Below are 24,273 nucleotides of genomic sequence, written 5' to 3'. Positions count from 1 at the left end.
ATTTTTCAACAAGTCCCATAAGGATACAGGCATTTGGGGGAGCGAATTTGGCTCCCATAGCGCTGCCCTCAATTTGTAGGTAGTATTTGGAATTAAATGTGAACACATTGTTTGTTAGGCAAAAGTGAAGCATCTCCAGCGTCATCTCATTGGATTCTAGGAAGTGAACTGATTTGGTAGCTAGTGATTTCTGTACTGCTTCCATTCCATCCTCATGACGAACTGAGGTGTAGAGACTGACCACATCAATGGTGGCCAGTAGGCAATCGTCATTCCATGGCATATTGTTCAATTTTAAGAGGATGTCCTTTGTGTCTCGGATATATGAGGGTAGGTCCTTCATGAGTGGTTGTAACAAAGTCAATGTATTCACCCAGTTTCGAGCAAATTTCAAATGTTTAAACTAAAATTACTACATGAGACAATGTTTATATCTTTCTATGAAAATGCCTCCCAGCTGACGTACCTGCACATATATACATATGCATACAATGATTAATCCACCTTGATAAATAGAATCTGTATATATATTCCTATTACGCGGAAGCCTTTGCAACTGTACCCGTTTACCTTTGTTGGCTCTATGCACATGGTCTCATTGTGATTACCACATTTTTTCCTTTTACTTAAAATGTCTATATCGCTTTATTATTGTAACAGTTTACTTCTGGTTGCTTTATACTTGTGATTATTACAGATTACCCTCTGTTACTATATATTCATCTAACACATCTATGTTAACTTCTCCCTCCCCATCCCCTCACTATCCCTTCTCATATTTTGTTTCTATCTCTCTCGTCCTTCACTTTTCCATTTCTCTCCCACCCTGCCCCGCCCCTTCCCGTCTTCACCCTACATACTTGGCTTCCATCACGTCACTCTGACTTTTAATGACTAATCGTCCACTAATAACTATCCTATGACCTCTTATTCTGTGACCTCCACACTTTCTATATCTCCTATGATACTGTCATCACCCTTAATCACCTTCCATTCTAACTTTCAACTGTTTAGCCTTGAAAAAGCCCACAGTCAATGGACCACTAACAGGTCTAATAAAAGCCAAGCACGAATAACATAAGAAGACGTTTGATGATTTATCCAGACTCATTTTGACATATTAAGAGGGCACAATCCTCCATCCCTCTATATACCTATTTGCATTATAAGGTAACATGACATCAATCACAACCAAATTACATTGCTTTAAAAATGTGTTTCTTATTGCATATTTCAAAGTTGTCATGGCTTCAATGTACAAGTTACTTACCTCCGGTAACGATGTATCTGGTAGAGACGATTCTAGCCGCAGAGTCCTTAACGTAGAATTATCCCCAGGCGTGAGACTGGACCCGGAAAATGTTCTTGCCCTAGCATCTCTGCACGCCGGGGGGCGGCACCACGCGACTCCGCCCCGACATCTTCCGCAAGCGTGATGTCAGCGAGGTCACATAAGCCCCACCCCGGCGCCCTGACGTCAGTTTGCTTCGGAGAACTTTTCCGCGCCACAACGCGGAGCCATCACAACAAAACTGAGGAGAGCATGGGAATAGTGTGCGGAAAAATCAGAGAAACAAAACAGAGAGAAACAAAGGGTGAGAAACAGCACCAGTTGGTACCAGAAGGCTATCGCAGCAAAGCCATAGCAGGGAAAGAGCAGAACACCACTTTGAGGAACAACTGAGCAAGCCAAGGCGATAGCACCAGTGGCACTAAAGTACCAGAAGATCATAGCAGCGAAGCCATAGCAGGGAAAGAGCAGAGCACCACTCCGAGGAACAACTGAGCAAGCCAAGGCGATAGCCATTCTGGAAGCACAAGTATGGGAAAGCACCGGAACAGAAAGAGAGAGAGAGAGAGGCTGCAACCACAAACCACACAGTGAAGGGCCACAAGCCTGGAACAGAGGAGCAACAGCAATCTACCCCCAGACTACAGTCAAGGAGGGTCACACCTCCTGAAAGGAGCAGGAGACCAAAGGACAGGCAAAGAATTCCCAACGCAGAAGACCGCAAGGGGATCAGAAACTCCAAACAAACAGAGGGAAAAGAGCAGAAGGAGGCCCCAACACTGGATAGAAACCAGCTGGAGGGAAGCAAAGGCACGCAGAAACCAACCATCCCTGTACCAAAAGAAAAAAGGGGGGGATGGAACAATCAAGCAGAACTGGACAGCCTGACTGGAGGAAAGCGAAGAGGACACCCACAGAAGAAAAGCCACCCAGAGGGAGGCGAGTGCAGAAAACCAAACTGAGGGTCCTCGCAGAACGGGGAGGAAGGGCGGGTTGTGAAGGACTCTGCGGCTAGAATCGTCTCTACCAGATACATCGTTACCGGAGGTAAGTAACTTGTACATCTGATAGAGACTACTAGCCGCAGATTCTTTAACGTAGAATAGATACCCTAGTCATACCCAGAAGGGAGGAGGGCCTGCGAGAGAGCCTCCCCAGCAGGAGAGACACAGGGCCCCAGCAGGGGACACGTCACAGGAACAAGAAGGAAAGGCCAGGATATCTGAAGCACAACTAAGGGAGAACCGCCCAACACCCCGCAGGGGAAAGACAGCGCCCGAAAGGCCTCAAGGAACAAAAGAACCACCTCGAACCCCAGGGAGAAGAGGTAGAACCGGAGGCAGGGCCCGCCGCAAAAGGCACACACAGTGATAGGAAACAGCCAAACACACCTCTCCTGCAAGCAGCGGACAAGACAGGAACGGCCCAACCGCCAAAAGCGCAGGCGTAAGAAGAAAGGCACAGGTGCACAAAGCCCCAGCTGAACCAGAAGCAGAGGCACAAGGGAACACATCAAAGGCCACGACGGTGGACCAGAACAAGCAGGCATGCGCAGCCAGCAGCAGGCAGTGCACAAGAACAAGCCAGGCACAAGCCGAAGACAGAGGCCAGGGAGGGCCAGGACACACCCTAAAGGAGGGGCCGGTCCAGAAACACACACTGACCCACGAAAGAAGTGGGACCAGGCAGAAGAAAAAGAGAGAGAGAGACTAAGGACGGACCAGGCCGTCAACCAGAACACAGAAAGCCAAGGAAAGCCAGTTCCTCTGGAACACCAGACAGAGGACCAGGCCGAAACGCCGGACAGAAGGGTGGAATTGCCACAACACGATGTCTCAGATAGCAGGCCAGACTGGTCGAGCGACGTAGAGAACATGGAGAAGGACAGACCTGGGCGCAACGCAAGCTGCGCCAAGGCAATTGTCAAAGAGACCGCACCTGTGATCTACCGTGATGCCAAGGAGAGCAAGGAACCCGAAAAGGGAGACCACACCTCCCCAGCACAAGACAGAGCTATGTAATAGCTACACGTACCCCACATAGGGTATGCTACGTCCCAAGAAAACATGGGAATACCTCTTAGGAAAAGATTTCGCAGCAGAGGACAAAGAGAAAAGCCTGCGGGTAGAACCGCAGATGGCTTGCCAAGCAGCCAAAAAAAACAGAAGACACAAAAGGCCCAATCTCAGGACCTACATGGGCTTACCAACAGCCAAAACCATAAGTCAAAAAAGGGGGGCTGGACCAGCAGCCAACAGCACCGAAGGGCCAACAGCAGGACCCTGAAGGCACACCGACCACACAACCGGGACTACCGCACTAGACCCCTGAAAACAACGGGAGAACACCTCCCAGAACACAGCAGAGGACCAACTACCAGGTTTACTGAGGGGGAGGAGGAGGACGACGAAGCACCGCAAGGAACCGCTGAATGGCAGAATTCGCAGGGGCGTGAAACAAAAGAGCGCCATTGAAAGGGAGGTCAACCAGACGCTCCCTAACATTCTCAGGGAAAACACTATCCCTCAGCCAAGCATGGCGACGGAGGGCTACCAAAGAAGCCATAGTGCGACCAAGAGCCTCAGAGACATCCAGAGCCGATCGAAGAATAAACGCGACAAGCTCCCGGCCATCCAACACATGGTGCCACAGATCAGCGCAGGCACCCTCCTGGCTTTCTCGCCCTATGTGCGCCAGGCGTGGGTCCTGGGCTCACTGTGCCACTGGAATCAAGCTATCCTGGCTGAAGAGGGGTGAAACCCTGAAACCGGTCCTAGGATGCTGGTTTCCGGTCCAGGGAGGACCTGGCTTGGTAGTTCGGGCTGGACTGTTCCCATGCAGCGGCGTAGCTAGGGGGGTGCGGTGGGGGCGGTCCGCCCCAGGCGGCACCATTTTGGAGGCGGCGGCCGCGCAGCACTGGTGGCCCGTTCCGGCAGCCTTTATAATTTATTTGGGGACACTCACTGACTGACACTACTATCAGTCGTTACAGAAGTGTCCCCAAATAAATTATAAAGGCCGCCGCAACGGGCCATCAGTGCTGCGCGCGCGGCCCCGTTGGAAGTGCACCTGCTACTTGCAACTAATGCCTGCAGCGTGCAGCGCACGCACGCACGCCACGCCACGCCACGACCACCTAGAATAGTCCCGTCGCACGCAGAATTAACTGCTGCAAGGTTGACTGCGCCGGGCATGCTTGCGAAGACGGGACATTTAAAACCAGCAGAAAGCTTCCTCCGCCGCAAGAGCACTGTTTGTGGAATGTGAGGGGAGCTTCATATGCAAGAAACCGAAAGGTGAGCAGTTTACCTTGCAAATGAGCGACGGTATTAGCAGGCATAAAACGTAAAAGTGCAATAAAACTCACTTTCTTTCCATTTCTTGCAAGACTGGGTTAATCTTAAACTTCAGTATTATCAGGTTCGGGGGGGGGGGGGGGGTGAGGTAACTGTTTGATGGTGTGCTTAGAAGCAAGTCGACTTTTTGTCGGGAGATATTTACATGTGGTCGAGATTTTGTCAGTCTTCGTTTCTGAGGCTATAATTTTGCAGTCAATGTGCTTAGGTCTGGCCTAGAGACGCCTAATGTTATCCCAAACGTAATGAAAAAATGAATACAGGGCTTTCGGTTCCCCCAATTCATCCATTGGTCTGTTCATATTGTCAGTCAGATTTACTTCCGCCCACCGTGGTATGGGCTCAATGCGTCAGTCAACTTGATTCCTTTGGCGATGTGCACTGTGAGTGACAGCACTTTATCTGCTCGTATGTGCTTAGGCGCCTGAAAAGGATGGCACTTTAGTATCAGGGGAGGTATGTCAAGGCTGCTGAGACACTGCTTCATTTTCACTTTTTAATACATTTGGCAATTTATTTTTGGATATTGCAAATGTTTAGAAAAAAAGACATTAAAAAAAATGTTCACGCTTTTCAAGGCCAGGTCTATTTTCTTTGCCAATCCTGGTTTCATCAGGTTCTCAGAAGCTACACTGGGCCGTTCAAGGACCTGTGACGACTTATTGATCTGTTTCCCCATGTTTTGATGGTTTTAAGCTGTGCTCATGCTATGTATCTGCATTGCAACATCTCATCGCACCTTATTGTTGGTTATTCTGGAATGGGAATAGAGTGTGACAGAATTACAAATGAGGGGGTGCATTCGAATACTGGTATCAGAGCTGTCCTGCAATTAATTGTAGTGGGACGTGTGTGACACTCAAGGAGGGGTTGGTCGTGATCTGCCCGATGTTACCCCTGCACACCAGGATTGCTTTGGTTTAGCGCATGGTGATGTGCGCAGGTTAGGGAAAAGCTAAAAACGCATGCCTCTGGCACTTGGATGGTTAGCAAAGCAGTCCGTGTCCTGTCATTTGTCCGTCTCAACATACCTGTCAACAAGGAGGCGGCCTTATGCCCTGACCGCAGAGCTGATGATGCACCACAAAAAGTCTTCCTGCACAGACTGTGCTGCTCAGGGCCAGCTTTAGTGCTGGTGGCATCCGGTCAATGAAATGATCTTCTACAGCTGGAAACTGTATGGCACCAACTTATGTTGCATCTGAGCTAGAAACGTTTTATGTAGAGATCTGCAATCTATATAGCAGATGGCGGATTATGTGGAAAGTGCAGCAAATCCATATTTTTGTGGAATAATTCTAGGACGCAGAGTCTAATAATTCCAGTGGCACCTCTGGCATAAGGTTTCTCCTCTCTGTCATAGTGAGACGTCACACGACATCACAGTCCCAAAATACTAATTGAAGGGGGGGGGGGGTTTATTAAGGTCTGCCTTTTCAATGGCAAATGGGGCACTATTAAGTTGAAACTCCCTTGGACAGGGAGTGTACTAAAAACAAAAATCACCTCCCCTTGCCTCTTGTTGGCCAGCGCACTTCACCTGAGCGTCTTAATTTGCCATCAGAAAGAAATGCTGTAAACTCATCCTAGGAGGGCATGTGAGACATTCGCAGGGGACACTACCACCGCAATCTATAAAGCAGGACGCTCTGAAATAACCATTGTTTAAAATAATGAAATATAACTAAATAAAGTTGGTCAAAAGAATCTTCCTAGGGCGATGAAGACATGACAACAGTCACCAACCACTGTCTTCATTACAGTGACTGCCCGATACCATGAAAAATCGGACATCAACATGAACCCTAAGGACACCAGTGGCGTAACACAAAATGATGGGGTACCCCTCCAGATTGTGATAAGGGGCCCCAAGTCCCCAATATCTTGTGGAAATGTGGATTTTCCTGATCAATTATGTCCCCTATCTTGGACCCCAACGGTTCTATATGCATGTTACAAGTACATGTATGTTCCGTTCCCTCCAGTTCCAGTTTCTAAGACGCAAACATATGTGTGTCTACCGTCAACATGTTCTCTGTCAGATCCGCCATCAATGGGCTGGATATTCGATTCCTAAGTATAAAAGGCCACCGACTTTATATGGCTAAGTTACTTCATCTTTACAGTTCAGGCGAGTAGGCCCGATTCTGTCCTCAAAGCCTTTCCCTGCTCTCTGTCTCTGACAGCTTCAGCTTGAGCTCGCATCTGTATCCATGAACTTTGTCCTACTCCCTGTGCAGCTAACGGTGCCTGCCTCGGCTAGTTTTCACCTGTCTGCCAAGAAGTTGTATTTCACCTTCGAATTATCTATTTTGCTCTTCAGCCGATGCATTCCTGTCCAGTGATTTAGGTAAACATTTCCTTTAGCTCACAAGCAAAGGACTCAGCCTTTCCGTCCTCCTGCAAGTGATTCATAGCCCTGTTGCCATGGAAAGTTTTCTGCCCCTCGCATCTCATATAGACACTTAGACGCTTGTACACGCACACAGTCAGTATAGAATAGATTCTGTCCGAGAGTCTCTTCCTTGTGGATAACATAGTTCTTTAAACATAGGATGTTAGATATGATTTGGGATTAGGATGACTTGACCCCAGACTTCTCGTCTCCACATGTAGAGCTAAATGTCAAGTCCCCTTCACCCCCTAGTTGCACGTCAATTACACGTCATGCTGCTGCGCGCGCATCTATGCCAAGTATTATCTTATAGATCCACCTATGTCTGATAATTCTAACCAATCATGTTTCTTTTATTCCTTATTACGCCTAGTTTCGATTATGTCACTGTCACGTCATTTTTCTTATCAAATGTTACGCCTTCTACATTCGTTTCATTGTAATGTACTTATTATAAAAATACATGTCTGTTAATAAATTATTGTACTTCACTTCCTGAACCTTCGTGGTGACGGAACCTGAGGGCCGCGACTCGAGTCGGCCATTTTGAATGGAATAAAGCCCATTAGAAACCTCTTATACCACGGATTCTGCCTCTCGTTATTTTGAGCTATTTTACTTTAATTTAAGATTCCGCATGAAATTCAGTCCGGTAATATTTATTTTATTTACCACATAATGGCGCCCGAACAGGGACACTTTCTCATCTCACGCGCCGGCGGTGCGTTGCAGGCCCGGTCTCCTGCCACAGCTGGACGGACCATAAACGCGTACCAGCAGGATTTCCTGTAAGCTCCCTCCGGTCAAGCGGGGGCGACTGAGGCTGCGATCAACCCAGACGAGGCGGTGAGAAGTGCGAAGTATCCCGACCAGAGCCTAGCTGAGAGAGCAAGATCCGAGGTATACAGAGGCCCACCAGGTTTTCCGAAATTCCGACGTCCAGAGGGTCCGATGTCCGCAGTTATCGAGTCCTGTCCATTCTCTGAGGCCTTCCGTTTCAAGGAGCTACTCGGTGAGTACCATCGCCGGGGAGGCGTGTTGACGCGCACATAGGTTGTGCCGGTCAAGACGGATTTGGGTACACAAATCCGGTCTGCACTGTTTAGCAGTGTATATGTACTGTTTAGCAGTATATCAAGTATTCCGAAGTATTCAGTTATTGTCAAGAATTCAGCGTGGTGATTAGTTAGGCAGACTGTCATCATTGTCGATCATTGTTATAATGTTTAATGTTTAATGTTTAAAGTATTCAGAAAATGTCTTGCATATTGTGGTATGAATGACTGTTCATTGTTCACTGTTCATTATTGTGTTTCTCGTATTAAGCAAGTTCAAGAGTAAGTATCAGGTCAGTTGTCAATATGCCGCTCTTCTCGAAGTTAAGACAGATTACTACCAGAAAAGGGGTGCTTGAAGAAGCAGTTCCTATTCCTCCTAGAGACACTCCAGGACATTTCATGTACCATAAACATGGCTTAGATGCCATATTGTTTCTTGATCTATGGGCAGATTATACCAAAGGATTACCGGAAAGTCAAAGGTGGCCCATAGCGGGAACCTGGGATGCAGAGTGCATCATGAAAGTGGAGGAAGAGTTATGGAAAAGAAAGGTCAGACAGTCACAGAAAGACGCTGTTGAGTTATGGCGTAAAGAATCTCATAGACGAACAGAAAAAGCACGTAGACAAGAAGAGAGGAGTAAAGAAAGTTCAAATAAAGTTCAAGAAAATCTATTAATTGAGGAAGGTATCCGAGTGAAATCAGAACAAGTAAATAGACAAAGAAATGCTCTTATGAATGGTATGTATCCCCTTCTAGCCGAAGGACTACCTAAGGCTGTTACGGAGGTGCCAAAAGACTTGCCACCCCCATTATTTCCAATTAAGGTACATCCAAAGGGGCATCCCAGAACCGCAGAAGATGTTTTTCTTTCCTCATATCTAGACGATGCAGCCCCCGAGTATGCTAACGCCACACCACATAGACCGTCTGGCGGAGGGGTTCAACGTCAGGATCAGGTATCTGTCCCCGTGCAACAGCAAGTCCCGACGCAAGCTTCGGCAAGCACATCTGTTTCCGCATCTGTCTCCGCAGTCGACTCTACAGGGGTATCGACGCCCATAGTTGCTGTATCACGTTCGACGAACCCTTTCACACCCGACGCCCCAGATGGGGCCACGGGAGGTGCTAGCAGTATTTTTACACCACCTAGAATAAATAAACTTGTTTTTCAAGAGTCAGCACATTCACGTACACCTAAGTTCGTAAATGAACGTACGCTTAAGGAACTTCTTGTAAATTGTAGATATGACCCGGTGGTTGGTAAAGAGGACGAAATGGTCCCGGCATCATTACGTATCAGACGAGCCGCAGAGTATTTAGCAAGGTTACCAGGGATGGCTACGCATCTAGATAACATATATCATTTTGTTCAAACAGGACGAGATCCAGGATGTATTAACAGAGCTATGGAATTCCAGAAAGTAGAGATACAAGGGGAACTGTTACGTTTCCTCATAAACTGTGTGATCAGAAATCAAGATCGTCCGGGGGTAGACCGGAATGCAATGCTTATTCTTACAAGATGGAGTCAGAATATATCAGAAGGGAGACACGATAAGCAAAATTGTATAATAGCCATGTGCCGAAAAATACGTAAAGAAATAGAGCGTATTCATGAAGAGAGATTGGGAACAGACGAGTTTGAGCAAGATGAAGTGTCCGAATCAGGGGACTCTGCAAGACAGTCAGAGACCATAGCCTATGTAGGCAGAGGAAGATCTTGTGAAAATACTAGATGTTTTTCTGATCCAATACACTCTGTATGTCCAAATAATAGCAGAACGTATCCGACGCCTGTAATAAATCTGAAATCTCCTGAACATTCGTTTCAAGCCGCAGATAAAATACTACGAGAACGAAGGGGTTATCACCTCCTCGATTCCATGGATGAGCAAGAATTAGCCAGATCAGCCGTTCACTGGATTGTTAGTCCTGAAAAATACGGTGATGAGACCGTAGCACACACGTTTCTCAACCTCAGTACAGATGAACAACGTTTAGCTGGAATCTATATGATTCAGCAACTCCTCATATTATATAAGAGCCAACATGCTGACCCTGGTCCTTTACCTGATATATTAACGGAACTACTTACGTACAGATGGAGAGGTTCTAGTAACAAGCTAATTAAAGAGATATTAGTGTCACGTAAGCAGTACGTCCTTTTTGTAAATCCAGATTCTCTCTCCCTGCCCCCCAGAGAAAGAGCACCGTACTACATGGATAGACAAAATCCTTTACGGGAAGTGCACCCAATAAAAGGCGAAGACAATGAGTTTCACCGTGTATTTGTTTACACACCCATATCAAAAATGGAATTATTAGAAATGAAGAAAGTAGTACCTAGTCATGACAAAGACCCAGCGGGTTTCCACCGAGAAATTAAAGACATGTTACTGATGGGAGAGTACACCTTTCCTGATATTATGACGATTTTAAAAGTGCTTTTACCTGCTGGCATATATGAAAAACTGAAAGAAAAAGAGTGGGAAGTGGGAGACCAAAAGATAGACTGGACAGCATTAGCAGAGGAAGAAAGGGGCCGAGCCGCAGGTTCAGGGCTCGGAGATAAAGTTAAACTATTACCAGGTTTACTAGTACAGGTACTGCCACGTTTATTAACTACAAAAAAGGAAGATTGGGGTGCAATCACAGCCTGTAAACAAAAGCAAGATGAAGACACAAGTGATTATTATGCTCGATTTGAAAAATGTTTTGGTATAAATAGTGGTATAAAAGCAAGTAGTGACTCATATCCACATTTATTTGTGACAAAATTAGTGGAAAATGCATTGCCTCCAGTGAAGAATAGAATATTGAAATTCGAGAGTACCTGGCAAAGTAACACTCCGTCGCAAATGCTACAAATGTTACAGTATCATCACAATAGAATTAGGGATGAACAAGAACACGAGCATAGACGCATGAAGGATACAAAAATGAAAATGCTAGTTTCTCAGACAGTACCAGCAGATGGTCACAAAAAGGGTGTGACACATTCTGGTGATTCTGCAGTTCCTGTAAAAGGAACCTGCAATTACTGTAAACAACTAGGCCATTATGTACATGATTGTCAAGTCCTGAAACGAAATATAGCTACAGGTATTGCAAAAGAGAGACCACGATTAGTTAGACAAGATCAGAATGAAAAAGGAGCTATGCAGCATGGACAGTCCGTGCCAGTTCAGCAACAGTCTATGCCAGCCTCACAGCAACCCATACAGTTTGTGCCAGCTGCACCACCGTTGCCTGCTACTGCCACACAAACCACAACACAACAAATGTATCAGACTGCACAGTATGAATACCCTGAGTATCAGCGTTACACATGAACCAGCCTAGAGAGGGAAGTTGACTTACCGCTTATCGAGATTCCGGTAGATCAAGAAGGACCTTATGTACATAGTGAATTATTAGGTCAAGATAGAAAATTCTTACTCGATACAGGGGCAAGTCGAACAACCATAAAACGTAGTGAAGTTCCAGGGGCACCCCTCTCAGGCTCTCAAAATGTTTCCCTTGGTTTTTCAGGAAAACCTATTGTTAATGAAGTATCACAGCCTCTACCACTTACGATAGGACCTTTGACACGAATTACAGATTTATTGCTTACTAAATCATGCCCAGAAAATTTGTTAGGAATTAAAACTCTGAAAGCACTAGGAGCCATAATATGTTGTTCTCCGGAAGGAGTAAGGTTGTTTTTGCGTGATTTTAAAGGTCACTATGTGTCTAGAGACATGGATCCCCGACTACAGATTTTACCAGCACATCTATGGGCACAAGGCCCTACGGATGTTGGCTGCATGAACATTACACCCTATCGAGTTACATTGAAAGCAGGAGTGGTACTACCACGAATGCGACAATACAAGTTACCGCATGATGCTGTAGTGGCTTTGTTGAAAATCATTGATGAACTAATTGCCCAGGGAGTAGTTGTAGAAACAGACTCCAATGTATGTAATTCACCGATAATTCCGATTCTTAAACGAACTGATCCCACTGCTCCGCCAGTATACCGATTGGTTATTGATTTGCGTGAACTAAACAAGTGTATTGTACCACAATTCCCTGTGGTCCCTGATATATCATCATTGTTGACAGCAATTGATTCCGAAGCAACATTCTTTACTGTAATTGATCTCAAGAATGCCTTTTTCAGCGTCCCAATAGATCCGGAAAGCCAATACTTGTTCGGATTCAGTTTAAATGGGCGCAGCTTTAAATTCTCACGCGCTCCCCAAGGATTTACAGAAAGCCCCAGCATCTACAGCCAAGCACTGAAACGAGAACTTGACAGTATACACATGCCAGTCAATACTGCACTGCTTCAATATGTCGATCTGCTGATCACCGCGAGAAGCGAGCCAGAATGTGAAAAAGCTTCTCTGACAGTTTTACATTTCCTAGCCGACAAGGGGCACAAGGTGTCCCCTTCTAAGCTGCAATTCTGTGTTCAGCGAGTTATTTATCTTGGTCACTCGCTGTCCAAGGAGGGAAGGCAGCTTACACCAGATCGTATCCAGTTAATTGCTAACATGTCAATACCCCAGACACAGAAGGAGGTGCGGGCTTTCATAGGCCTCACTTCATATTGTAGGCAGTGGATCCCTCAGTACGCATTTCTAGCAAAACCACTCATTCAGTTAACCACACAGGAGGCAGCCACATCGACTGTTCTCCCTTGGACTCAGGAACATACACAAGCTTTTGAAAGCCTAAAGGAAGCTTTATGTCAAGCACCTGTTTTAGCAACACCATGTTATAGCAAACCTTTTACACTCTTTGTTACAGAACGCGAAGGTACTGCCTTGTCAGTACTCACTCAGGATCAAGCAGGATCACGCAAGCCATGTGCTTATTTTTCCAGTACATTAGATCCCGTAGCTCAGGCTTTGCCTGCATGCCTGAAATCAGTGGCAGCGACAGCTTTAGCAATCAGACAAAGCGATGCCATAGTATTGGGACACCCATTGACAGTTCAAGTACCACATGCAGTAGAGGTTCTTGTGAACCGAACACAAACGCAACACTTGACCATAGCAAGACTTACCGGTTATGAACTGACATTGTTTCAACCACACGTAGAGATCCGACGGTGTAATACATTGAATCCTGCTACACTATTACCTGTAATTGGAACAGACCCACTAGCTCATGATTGTGTTGAAATCATTGAAATAAAGACGAAACCTAGACAAGACTTGACAGACGTTCCATTGTTAGATCCAGACCTGACGTTGTATGTAGACGGATCATGCATGAGAGCAAGTACAGGAGATTTAGTGGCCGCGTATGCAGTCACAACAGACACTGAAGTTATTGAGACACATTGTATAGATATTCTGTCAGCCCAAGCAGCAGAACTTATTGCTCTAACGCAAGCCTGTATTCAAGCCACAAATAAGAAAGTTAATGTATACACTGACTCACGTTATGCATTCGGAGTTGTACACGACTTCGGTGTGCTGTGGCGAGAGAGAGGTTATCTAACGTCCCATGGTGCCCATATTCAGCACGGACCCCTCATTCATGCCTTGTTAGACGCAATACATCTACCCACTGCTATATCGATTATGAAATGTAAAGCACACACGAAGGTTACTGATACCATTTCTCAAGGCAATGATTTAGCTGACAGAACAGCTAAACAGACTGCTCAGAATCGCACATTAGACATGACAAAGCCAATAGTTCAGACACCAACACAGTGTATGACAATTAAGGATCCCACACTTGACGTAATTGACATACAGACACATGCCACAGCAGAAGAAATAAAGAAATGGACTGAACTAGGAGGGATCCAGACAGATCAAGGATGGATGACGAAGGAGAAATCTGTATGGTTTCTCCCCGATTCCATGGTTCAAGCCATTATAGCTACAGTTCACAGTCCAGCACATTTAGGAGAGAAGGCTATGCTAGACAGCATTCAGCACATTTGGTTCAACAAACATTTACGAGCAGCAGCTAAACAAAAAGTTCGTACCTGTATGATATGTTGTCAGTTTAATCCAGGAAAGAGTGTTCCCGTAGAGCAGGGTGGATTTCAGCCTCCTGACCACCCTTTTGAAGTCCTCCAGATGGATTATATTCAGATGGAACGTTGTCGAGGATTCAAATATGTCCTCGTAGTTGTCTGCGCTCTCTCCCGTTGGACAGAGGCGTATCCCGTATCAGATTACACTGCCTCGACTACTGCCAAGCAGCTAGTTCGAGAATTCTTCCCACGGTACGGTTTACCACGTGTTGTATATTCAGATAACGGTCAGCCTTTTTCATCCGAATTAATGAAACATGTCTCACTCCTGTTGGGATATCAGTGGAAATTCCACTGTGTCCGACACCCCGAAGCAGCAGGTCTCGTAGAAAGACATAACCAGACACTGAAAATCAGACTGTCCAAAATATGTAGATAGAAAGGTGTCGACTGGATAGTAGCATTACCAGTTGCACTCTTTTACATGAGAATGGTAGCACACTCTAGAACAGGGCTATCCCCGTATGAGGTGATCTTTGGTAGACCGCCGAATATGTGGGGGACGCCTATACCACGTAAAATAACTGATGTTGACTGTAATATGCTGACAGATTACCTGGCTTCCTTGATGTCTGCACTACAATCTTCTCGTTCACAGGTAGCTGCAGCCTTTCCCGACAACACTGAGGCGAAACCCCATGACGTTGTTCCGGGTAATCTTGTCTTTGTGAGAAATTTCGACAGGAAGAGTCAATTGGAGCCCCGGTGGAAAGCACCCAAGTTGGTCCTGTTGACCACAAGAACAGCCGTGAAGATCGAGGGACGAAAAGGGTGGATTCATTCCAGTCACGTAAAAAAATTTCATGGACTTCCTCCTGACACAGACAGTACTGCCCGTGTGTCTTCCCCCATAGACTCAAAGCTACCTTTGGCTGAGGCCAGTAGCACCGAACTCTATAAACAGAAACTCAGGTCCAGATCTAAACTGTCGGACGATTTGATTGTTTAAGTCCTCTCCAAGGTGAAGCGGTTGAATCTGTCCCGACATGTACCCCTTAGGTCTGAATCATGTAGAGTCCAGAATCATAATGAAACGACATGCTTATTGTAAATTACTGCGTAACCACTGTATTGTGACATTATTAATTTTGTTTTTATTGAGTTTTTTAATAGTTACTGCAAGTATATTGTTGCATATGTATTATCCTGTTTCTAAACGTGTTTTCAATATAACTGATGAACATTCTTTTAGTGACCTACCGCCACATGAATTATCCTATAGACTTGCGCTGCGCAATAACACATTCATTAGTATGTTACATCATTCCCATCAGACTAGTAATGCGACCAATTGTTGGGTGTGTGGCCGACTCCCTCCCTATCAGAATAACAAAGGAGTTCTGCCTTTCTTTCCACATCCGTTCACACACAATGGCTCCTGTGGAGCATGGTTTAGTTTATTAAATTCCATAGACCCAGACACAGCAGTTTATCAACAACATTGGATATGGGGAAATCTGAATCTAGTTTTATTCAAAGTCTGTCACCCTAATAAGGAGGGTCACCTCAGTAGAACAGGAACTGATCTAGAAAATGAAGTGTATAAATTAGGTAATTTTACACCTAATCTTATGATTTTGAATGTCAAATCCGAAGTTGAACTAATTCTGCCCACTATGTCAGTATTTCCAGTTAAGGGTGAATTATGTGTTAGAAAAGTTGGTTCCAAACACATGGGCCATAGCCAATGCGTTACTACAGTAGAATATAGTGATCAAGGTAAATCTTCATTTAGAGCTTCTCGCCATTCCTACTTCATATGTGGTCAGACTGCATATATGCGTCTGCCTCTAGATTGGGATGGTACCTGTTACATAGCATTCCTTTTGCCACCTGTTTTCCTAGCTCCCCCTGATTATTATCGAAATGTTCATTTAGTACACAATAGAGAGCAAAGAGATCTCCCAGTTGTCGATTATACTGAGACATCATGGGACAAGTATGTAGATTTCAATAAAGGTATCTTTCCCTATATAGGTACTATATCAAATAGTAAGCTGATACGCAGACTCACCAAGACTCTTGAAGCTGTAGTAAACGAGACTATAGCCGCCCTAGGCAATCTGACAGAGGAACAATCAGTGATGAGAATTGTTGTTCTCCAGAATCGTCTTGTCCTTGACGTCATCCTGGCCGATAGGGGCGGAGCTTGCAGGGTCATCGGATCCAGCTGCTGCATATTCATACCAGAAAATTCGCCATCTGTATATAAAGCTATAACACGCCTTCATAAGATTGTAAGCCAGATACACGAGAATCCAGGCACTTGGACGTGGTCCGGGTGGTTTAGGAGTGTGATATCAGCCTGGGGATGGAGAGTTCTATCCGTCCTAGGTATTGGCCTTCTTATGCTCTTCAGTTGTTGTCTATGCCTGCAATGTGGACCAGCGATTTGTGGTCTGTGTGCCACATCGTGTATCCCACATCAAGGTTTTCGCTCAAGATCCCGGAAGAAGAAAGAAGAAGAAATGATGCTCCATGAGCAAATCAATGGAATGATGAAGATTGATGTCTCGTGAAGGGCAAGAAGGGGACAAGGAGGGAATGTGGAAATGTGGATTTTCCTGATCAATTATGTCCCCTATCTTGGACCCCAACGGTTCTATATGCATGTTACAAGTACATGTATGTTCCCTCCAGTTCCAGTTTCTAAGACGCAAACATATGTGTGTCTACCGTCAACATGTTCTCTGTCAGATCCGCCATCAATGGGCTGGATATTCGATTCCTAAGTATAAAAGGCCACCGACTTTATATGGCTAAGTTACTTCATCTTTACAGTTCAGGCGAGTAGGCCCGATTCTGTCCTCAAAGCCTTTCCCTGCTCTCTGTCTCTGACAGCTTCAGCTTGAGCTCGCATCTGTATCCATGAACTTTGTCCTACTCCCTGTGCAGCTAACGGTGCCTGCCTCGGCTAGTTTTCACCTGTCTGCCAAGAAGTTGTATTTCACCTTCGAATTATCTATTTTGCTCTTCAGCCGATGCATTCCTGTCCAGTGATTTAGGTAAACATTTCCTTTAGCTCACAAGCAAAGGACTCAGCCTTTCCGTCCTCCTGCAAGTGATTCATAGCCCTGTTGCCATGGAAAGTTTTCTGCCCCTCGCATCTCATATAGACACTTAGACGCTTGTACACGCACACAGTCAGTATAGAATAGATTCTGTCCGAGAGTCTCTTCCTTGTGGATAACATAGTTCTTTAAACATAGGATGTTAGATATGATTTGGGATTAGGATGACTTGACCCCAGACTTCTCGTCTCCACATGTAGAGCTAAATGTCAAGTCCCCTTCACCCCCTAGTTGCACGTCAATTACACGTCATGCTGCTGCGCGCGCATCTATGCCAAGTATTATCTTATAGATCCACCTATGTCTGATAATTCTAACCAATCATGTTTCTTTTATTCCTTATTACGCCTAGTTTCGATTATGTCACTGTCACGTCATTTTTCTTATCAAATGTTACGCCTTCTACATTCGTTTCATTGTAATGTACTTATTATAAAAATACATGTCTGTTAATAAATTATTGTACTTCACTTCCTGAACCTTCGTGGTGACGGAACCTGAGGGCCGCGACTCGAGTCGGCCATTTTGAATGGAATAAAGCCCATTAGAAACCTCTTATACCACGGATTCTGCCTCTCGTTATTTTGAGCTATTTTACTTTAATTTAAGATTCCGCATGAAATTCAGTCCGGTAATATTTATTTTATTTACCACAATCTCATAAGTATTCATAGGCTTTGGGCTGAATGGGGGCCCCCTAAAAGGTTTGGGGCCACCCTGCGCCACAGAGGATTGTGTTTTGCCCCTGAAGGAGACCTCTGATTTGCAGAGATGTGCAGCTTCTGAACTAAAGCTTAGAGCAGGTGCGGCCAATGCAGCTCCAGATTCCTGCCATATTTTCAAAGTAACTGATATGTCAATGAGTCCTATTTAGATTTGCGGCATGTAAATGTATACCATGCACATAATCTGAAACGGTATCATGCATCAAGCCATGCTGGCCCAGCCGCCTATTGATGGCCACCGCTGACTTAGATAATCTTGCAGTGAACATCCTGCAGCACCCCATTGTTCCCGCTCTACATCAATATAACCCTGGTGTCAAACAAATTGAGTAGAGGAATTTTTTTTTTTTTTAAACATTACCCTACTACACTGGAAGCTAATATATACTGTAGCCCTTATATAGTGTATTCAACTGTGTAGCCTTGGACCGTGTCCTGTGACTTGCATGATCGAGGTAACTATTAGCAGCGATCCTACGTGTCAATTGGACCTCTTTCAAGTGCTCGCCGTCTATTTCCCCAGCAACACCCCCCCACCCCCCCCCGGGGGCGGCAATCTGAGGGATAGCCCCGGGCGCCACAAGCTCTAGCTACGCCTCTGTTCCCATGAGGCACAGGGTAAAGACTGATCTGCATATAGCCAGGTCTAAACTGGGGTGGCATGGTGAGCAAAAGAATGATGGATTTAACCCAGATCTCTTGACAGGGGGTGAATGTTTTGATTTGTTCTGCATTCTGTCCATCAATTGTGTGTCTTTTACCCTCCTCAGAAGCACCAGACAGAAGGGACTCCGTGGAATCCCACAAGCTGGAAGTGGCTCTGGCCAACACACGTGTTAAGCGCCTGCAAGGCAGCACTGGAGGAAGCGAAGATGTTACGCCCCCATGAATCTAACCACCGGCCTCCCGAGACGGAGGAGACAACACCGATGGCAAGGAGGGAAAGGCAGTCTGCAGAAGAGGGCCCCTGGTAGAAGGGTGGAAGGAAAGGCAGACAGGACCATGCGGAGCAGGACGGTGGCGGTGCAGGAGCAGCTGGGGCACCGGGTCCCCCGTGGCAGGACACCCCCATGCCCCCAAGAGAGAATTATGGAGTGAAGCTTCGAAGGGAAGAAGCAGCTCCCGTCCACCAGTGCCCTGAAGAAGAACCTCAAGCAAATGATCCACGGGGAAATGGGCAGCCAGGTCGCCCATGCGCAAAGTCCCCTCTGCCGTGGAGACAGCCCGGGCGAAGGCAGCACTCGCCTCCGTAGGGCAACGCGGTGGGGAGAGCAATTCCTCCGTAGGCGACGGCGGTAAGCTAAGCCGGCCGGCCCCCAGCCCAACCGGAGGAAGAAAAGGCCAAGCTCGGAATGGGGGAAGGTTGACGAGTGGGGAACCTGAAGCGCCTCTGGGCAAGACTGTGGGCGCGGGGACGGCGAAGAGCCCTCCTTGGAAGACGCCGGGGAATAAGCCACAATGTGGTGTACCATCTCCGGGGAAGAAGAGACAAAAAGTTGCCGAACCTCTGGAGAAGAGGGGGCATCCGAAGACGAATCGACGACCCAAAGCCAGCACGGCACCGTGGAGTCCACCACTGGCGCCAGCGCGACGTCGACCGAGACGACCTCCACCACCACCTGCACAGTGGGAGAACGGGGCAGGGTCGGAGCCGGGGTGGCGAAAGAACCGCACAAAAAAGGCGCCGACTCGACCTCTGACGAGGCAGCCGCCTGCGTGGGCGGGGCAGAGGCGACGTGGTCCAAAGGGGGGGGGGGAAGCCCTTGAGCCGCACCCCGATGGCACCACATCTCCAAGACCTGAAGCCGAACCTGTCGGCACCGGGGCCGGACCCGACTCCGCAGAAGGCCCGCACATGGCAAGGGATCCGCAGGCGTCCCAGGAAGAGGAGCCGCCAAGGAGGCCTGCAGGGCCGGGAAACGGAGGGGAGGGTGGCGACGCGCGAGGCCGCACGACCCGAGGATAACCCGCGCCCCCACAGGGCGGGGACCAGGCCTTGGAACCAAGCTGCGACACTTACCCACGGGCGAGCGACGCCCTTGCGGCCTCGGAGAGGGAAGATGTCGGAGATGGAAGCAGCGGTTCTTGAACCCTTCCGCGAGGGGACGGACGCGGTGACGACGCAGACCTGGACATACGGGCTGAAAGGAGTTTCATCCGTAGCTCCCGCTGGGACTTCGGCTTCATCTGCTGACAAGCCTCGCAGTCCGTGGAGTCATGGTGCTCTCCCAAACACCACATACAGATGGGGTGAGGGTCCATCACTGACATCTGAAGCGCGCAAGATGAGCACGTCTTGAAGCCCGTAGGCATTCGCACACTGTTCCCAAAAAGGAAACGCAAAGCGTGAAAAGAAGGCCTAAAATCAGGCCAGGGACACGATCTGGATCCGCGTTGCACGCGGAAAAGAAGGAAGTCAGCGTGTCGGGGTGGGGCTTATGTGACCTTGCTGACGTCACGCCCGCGGAGGACGTCGGGGCAGAGTCGCGTGGTGCCGCCTCCCCGGCGCGCAGAGATGCTGGAGCAAGAAAATTTTTCGGGTCCAGTCTCACGCGTGGGGATAATTCTACGTTAAGGAATCTGCAGCTAGTAGTCTCTATCAGATATTCAGAGTTAATGATGTGCTTCCTTTGCTTCCCATAAAACATTGCAATGAATCTATTTTTCTCTGTCCAGAGTCAGGGTAGTTTTACTATGGAGACTGTGAACAGAACAACCATACTAAACCATAAACCTTAGACTGATAGGAAGAATCCTACTAGTTATTTTATGGGTTAAGCGTGTTTTGAGGTTCTGTTCATAAACAGGTGTGCTTGTTTAGCATAAGAGCAATACCAAGCAAGATTCTTTGGCGAGTGACTTGCTCCCCCCATTTTTCTTTCCTACCCCCAGGTATGCTGCAACATCTAAACTGGGGGATTGGGGTTATCCCACACCTTAGGGCCTCTCTTTTACTGTACAGTTCCAAAGGTTGCAGAATTATAGAACTTTATTATACCATAAAACTAGTACCACCAGTACTTTGATATCACAGCCATGAAAACAGCTTAAACAGCAAAATCAATTCCCCCATTTTAAAGTAAACTTAAAACAGCAAATATATAAGATCATGTCAACACTATTTTAGACTTGTCAGGTTATTTACAAAGGACTGAGGCAAAATTAGCATGCTGAATATAAACTCGAGGATCTTACATAAAATGTTATTCAAGTACCAGCTTCCAACTGTCTTGGAACCTGAAGCAATCAATACTAGCCAGTATTACCCTGAGGAAGGCGGCAAACCCAGCACTTGCTAACATGTACTGGAAGCATACCAAGTGATAACATTTCTTAAGCACGCCCAATGGTCCCTTGCTTCACAGCATGATCTCTCTAGTTTCCTAGGTTAGAGCTATACCTCATTCACGTGAAAGGTTTCATAGTGGGAAGGACCAAATCACCTATGCTAACTCCACACCTCAACGACTCTGCCTTAGTATTGACCACATAAAAAACACTTTTACACAGTGAACTATAATTCCAGTTGAGGTGATCCCATAACTGATCAATTAGAGTGGAAAAATGAGCTTCTAAACTAACAAATGTGCATTTTGGTACATTGGAGCTCCTGGATTCCTTAAAGCAGTAGTGTACTGTAAAAATATATTCTTCGACTCTATTGAAATGTGTTATGTAAAAGATATTTTACTGTTTATGTAAATGAGGATTCCATGATTGAGAAATAGGGAAAAACAGTATCCTTTTCTTCTGACGTGGAGAAAAACACTGATCACTTGGCTACAAATCACAATAACTGGAAGCAGAGAACAACAGTCAAACAAATTGGAACACCCTCACCCAATATCTTACTGGTTGGAAAACAATCTATTTTAGGTATAAAGCTACCACATTAGATGGTAATTGAGCCGAGAGTGTGTTTAACACTTCTGTTGTTTTACCTTGTCCAAAGTCAACATATAGAAGTTGGATATATCATTGTCCTGGGCATGTCTTATTCTTGCTCGACACTCCTCTTCGTCTATTAGTTCACCAACATACTCATTCACAAACTCCCCCTGAAAAGAAAAACACACAATAGGTAGAAGAACATTTCACTAACCACAGCTATATTACTAGCGCAATAAAACAGACCTCCAATAATTCCAAGGCAGCCTGTTTTTCACCAATAGCCTGTTAAAGCTAGTATAATCTTACCTTTCTGTTCTACTTAATATTGCTGTACAAAATTAAACCTAAATCAATTTAGAACAATAATTAAAGAAGATTAAGCAGACCTTTTATTACCATTAGTAGTTATCCTGGAAGTAGTCATCGAACAAAACTGTTAAAATGTTTGTTAGGGATTCCACCCAGTTACTGAATTACTAGATGATATGAAACAGTTAGGAACCAGGCATTTGACAGACATTCCATCTAATGGATGCACATTATTAGATTTCTTTTGCCTTGGTTAACAGAAAACACAGTTAGTATCCAGCCTCTTCTCTCACAGAAGGCACTTCCTAGATATCACAATGTAAGACTATTCATTAACAACTACTTAACACCCAAGTAGCCACCAGGGGATACTTGACACATACCTTTCTAAGGTCTACTTTGCATCGTAAACCCCAGCCACGGCTTGCAGTCCGGAACACCTCCACCTCAGGGTACTGCCTTTTAGAGAAGCACTGATTCTGGCATTTTTCTCCAGTAGGACATACAGACGGATGACACTCGTACAGAAGCATTCGATTGATACACTCAGAGTCTTGGCCACAGGGGTTCTCATCAGTGGCTTTGCAGTTGCAGCGTGGAATTTCAGACATATCCGCCGTGAAGATCTGGACCCCCCCTATTGGCCTGTTCACCTAGGGGTATACATAATGTTTATGAGACAGTTCAAGCAGCCTCCTTTGTCCCATTCCCAGAAAACCATGTGAGACTCAACGTTGTCCCTCACACATTATTACAGAAATGGAGATCAACAATTTTAGAAGTGTCATTTTAGACACTAGATGTGTTAGTACAAGGAACAAAAACTATAGAGAATTCTCACTTGCAAACTCAAAATCAGAAAGATAACCCATGTTAGTTATGGTACAAAGCCCATCTGAAGATTTCAATGACAGTGGTGGTGCTGGGAATCATCTTACATCACATTAATTCAAGCATTCTCTCCCTACACCTTGTTGTTGCTGCAGCTGACACCCTAAGTGTGATGGGTCTGTCCAGATGCGAGTCCTGTGCTTACTGTGCCATAAGACTCAAGCTACAACCTAATGATAATCCTGAGGTAGGATGAAACCAGTCTGGAGGTGCTTGTGGTCACTTCTGGATGGGACCTCGCTTGGCAGTTCAGGGCAGACTGTTTACATGAGAAGGATCGTTAGAGATTTGCGTAAAGCAGTGCTTTATCTAGAGTTCAATGGTGGCAGAAAACAATGGACTTGAGGATGGCCCAGGCAATTGCTAGGGGGCTGTAATTAATTTGGACATTCTATCTATCACCTTTTGTAGGAAGTTGGCTCTGTATATACTATACCAAAAAGAGGTATAGCGTGCACAGAGTCCAGTGAGTCCCCAAAGTAGTAGATAATACCTTATTCTCAATTTAGTGGTGGCCGAGCAGTTAGGCTTATCGGAGGATAGTGTTAAACATTTATTGTACACATTCAAGCAAGAAATGATGTCACACACTCAAAGACTTAATCCAGACCAACAGGTTTGTATAAAAATGTGTTCGTTTGCAGTTTTATTTCTAGAACCAAGAATCACTTATATAACTTACAGTATTAAGAAAGTTTTCTGTAAATGTCAACAAGTACACTGGTATGTTTTTGCAGTAATCAGATTAGACAGTTTATTGCAAAAGATAGAACTACAATGCAATCCTATGGAGGAAAACAATGTTAAACGGTTTGCAGGTAAGTACTCCACTTACTTCCCCAGGCTTCAGGACAACACAGGACAAGCTTCAAGACAAGGTAGGTACTGCACCACCAGCTGCACCGGAGCAGTCGGGTGCAGAGGTCACTGGTGTGAGAAAGTGCCATCTTTCTTGCATGGTATGCCCCCACTTTTTGCTGAATTGTTGAATGTACTTTGACTGAGTGTGCCCTGGACTCCTGCCAATCAGGTGCCCAGGGCCTATGTTCCTTCCCTAAAAACACAAAACCCAAATTGGCAAACCCTGGCCACATGTCAGCCCCTGGTAAATGGTACCCTAGGTACCCAGGGCCTTGTGACCAGGGAAGACCTCTAAGGGCTGCAGCACTCATCGTGCCACCCTTAGAGGCCCTGTACCCTTACACACACACACACACACACACACACACACACACA

General features: G+C 46.0%; 1 protein-coding gene across 2 annotated transcripts in view; it reads right to left on the bottom strand.

The window, feature by feature from the left end:
• NSD1 (nuclear receptor binding SET domain protein 1) overlaps positions 1-24,273 on the bottom strand; it is a 1,235,760-nt gene that overhangs the window by 40,897 nt on the left and 1,170,590 nt on the right. For both annotated transcript variants that reach the window (XM_085618316.1, XM_085618317.1), the window contains exons 18-19: positions 22,530-22,799; positions 21,888-22,004 (exon numbers count right to left, since the gene is read on the bottom strand). In XM_085618316.1, coding sequence (XP_085474442.1) covers positions 21,888-22,004; positions 22,530-22,799 — 387 coding nt within the window. The remainder of the gene's footprint in view (positions 1-21,887; positions 22,005-22,529; positions 22,800-24,273) is intronic.

This window comes from Triturus cristatus, chromosome 7 (assembly GCF_964204655.1).
Source record: "Triturus cristatus chromosome 7, aTriCri1.1, whole genome shotgun sequence".
Classification (NCBI taxonomy): domain Eukaryota; kingdom Metazoa; phylum Chordata; class Amphibia; order Caudata; family Salamandridae; genus Triturus; species Triturus cristatus.
This window is presented reverse-complemented; position numbering and strand designations above follow the sequence as displayed.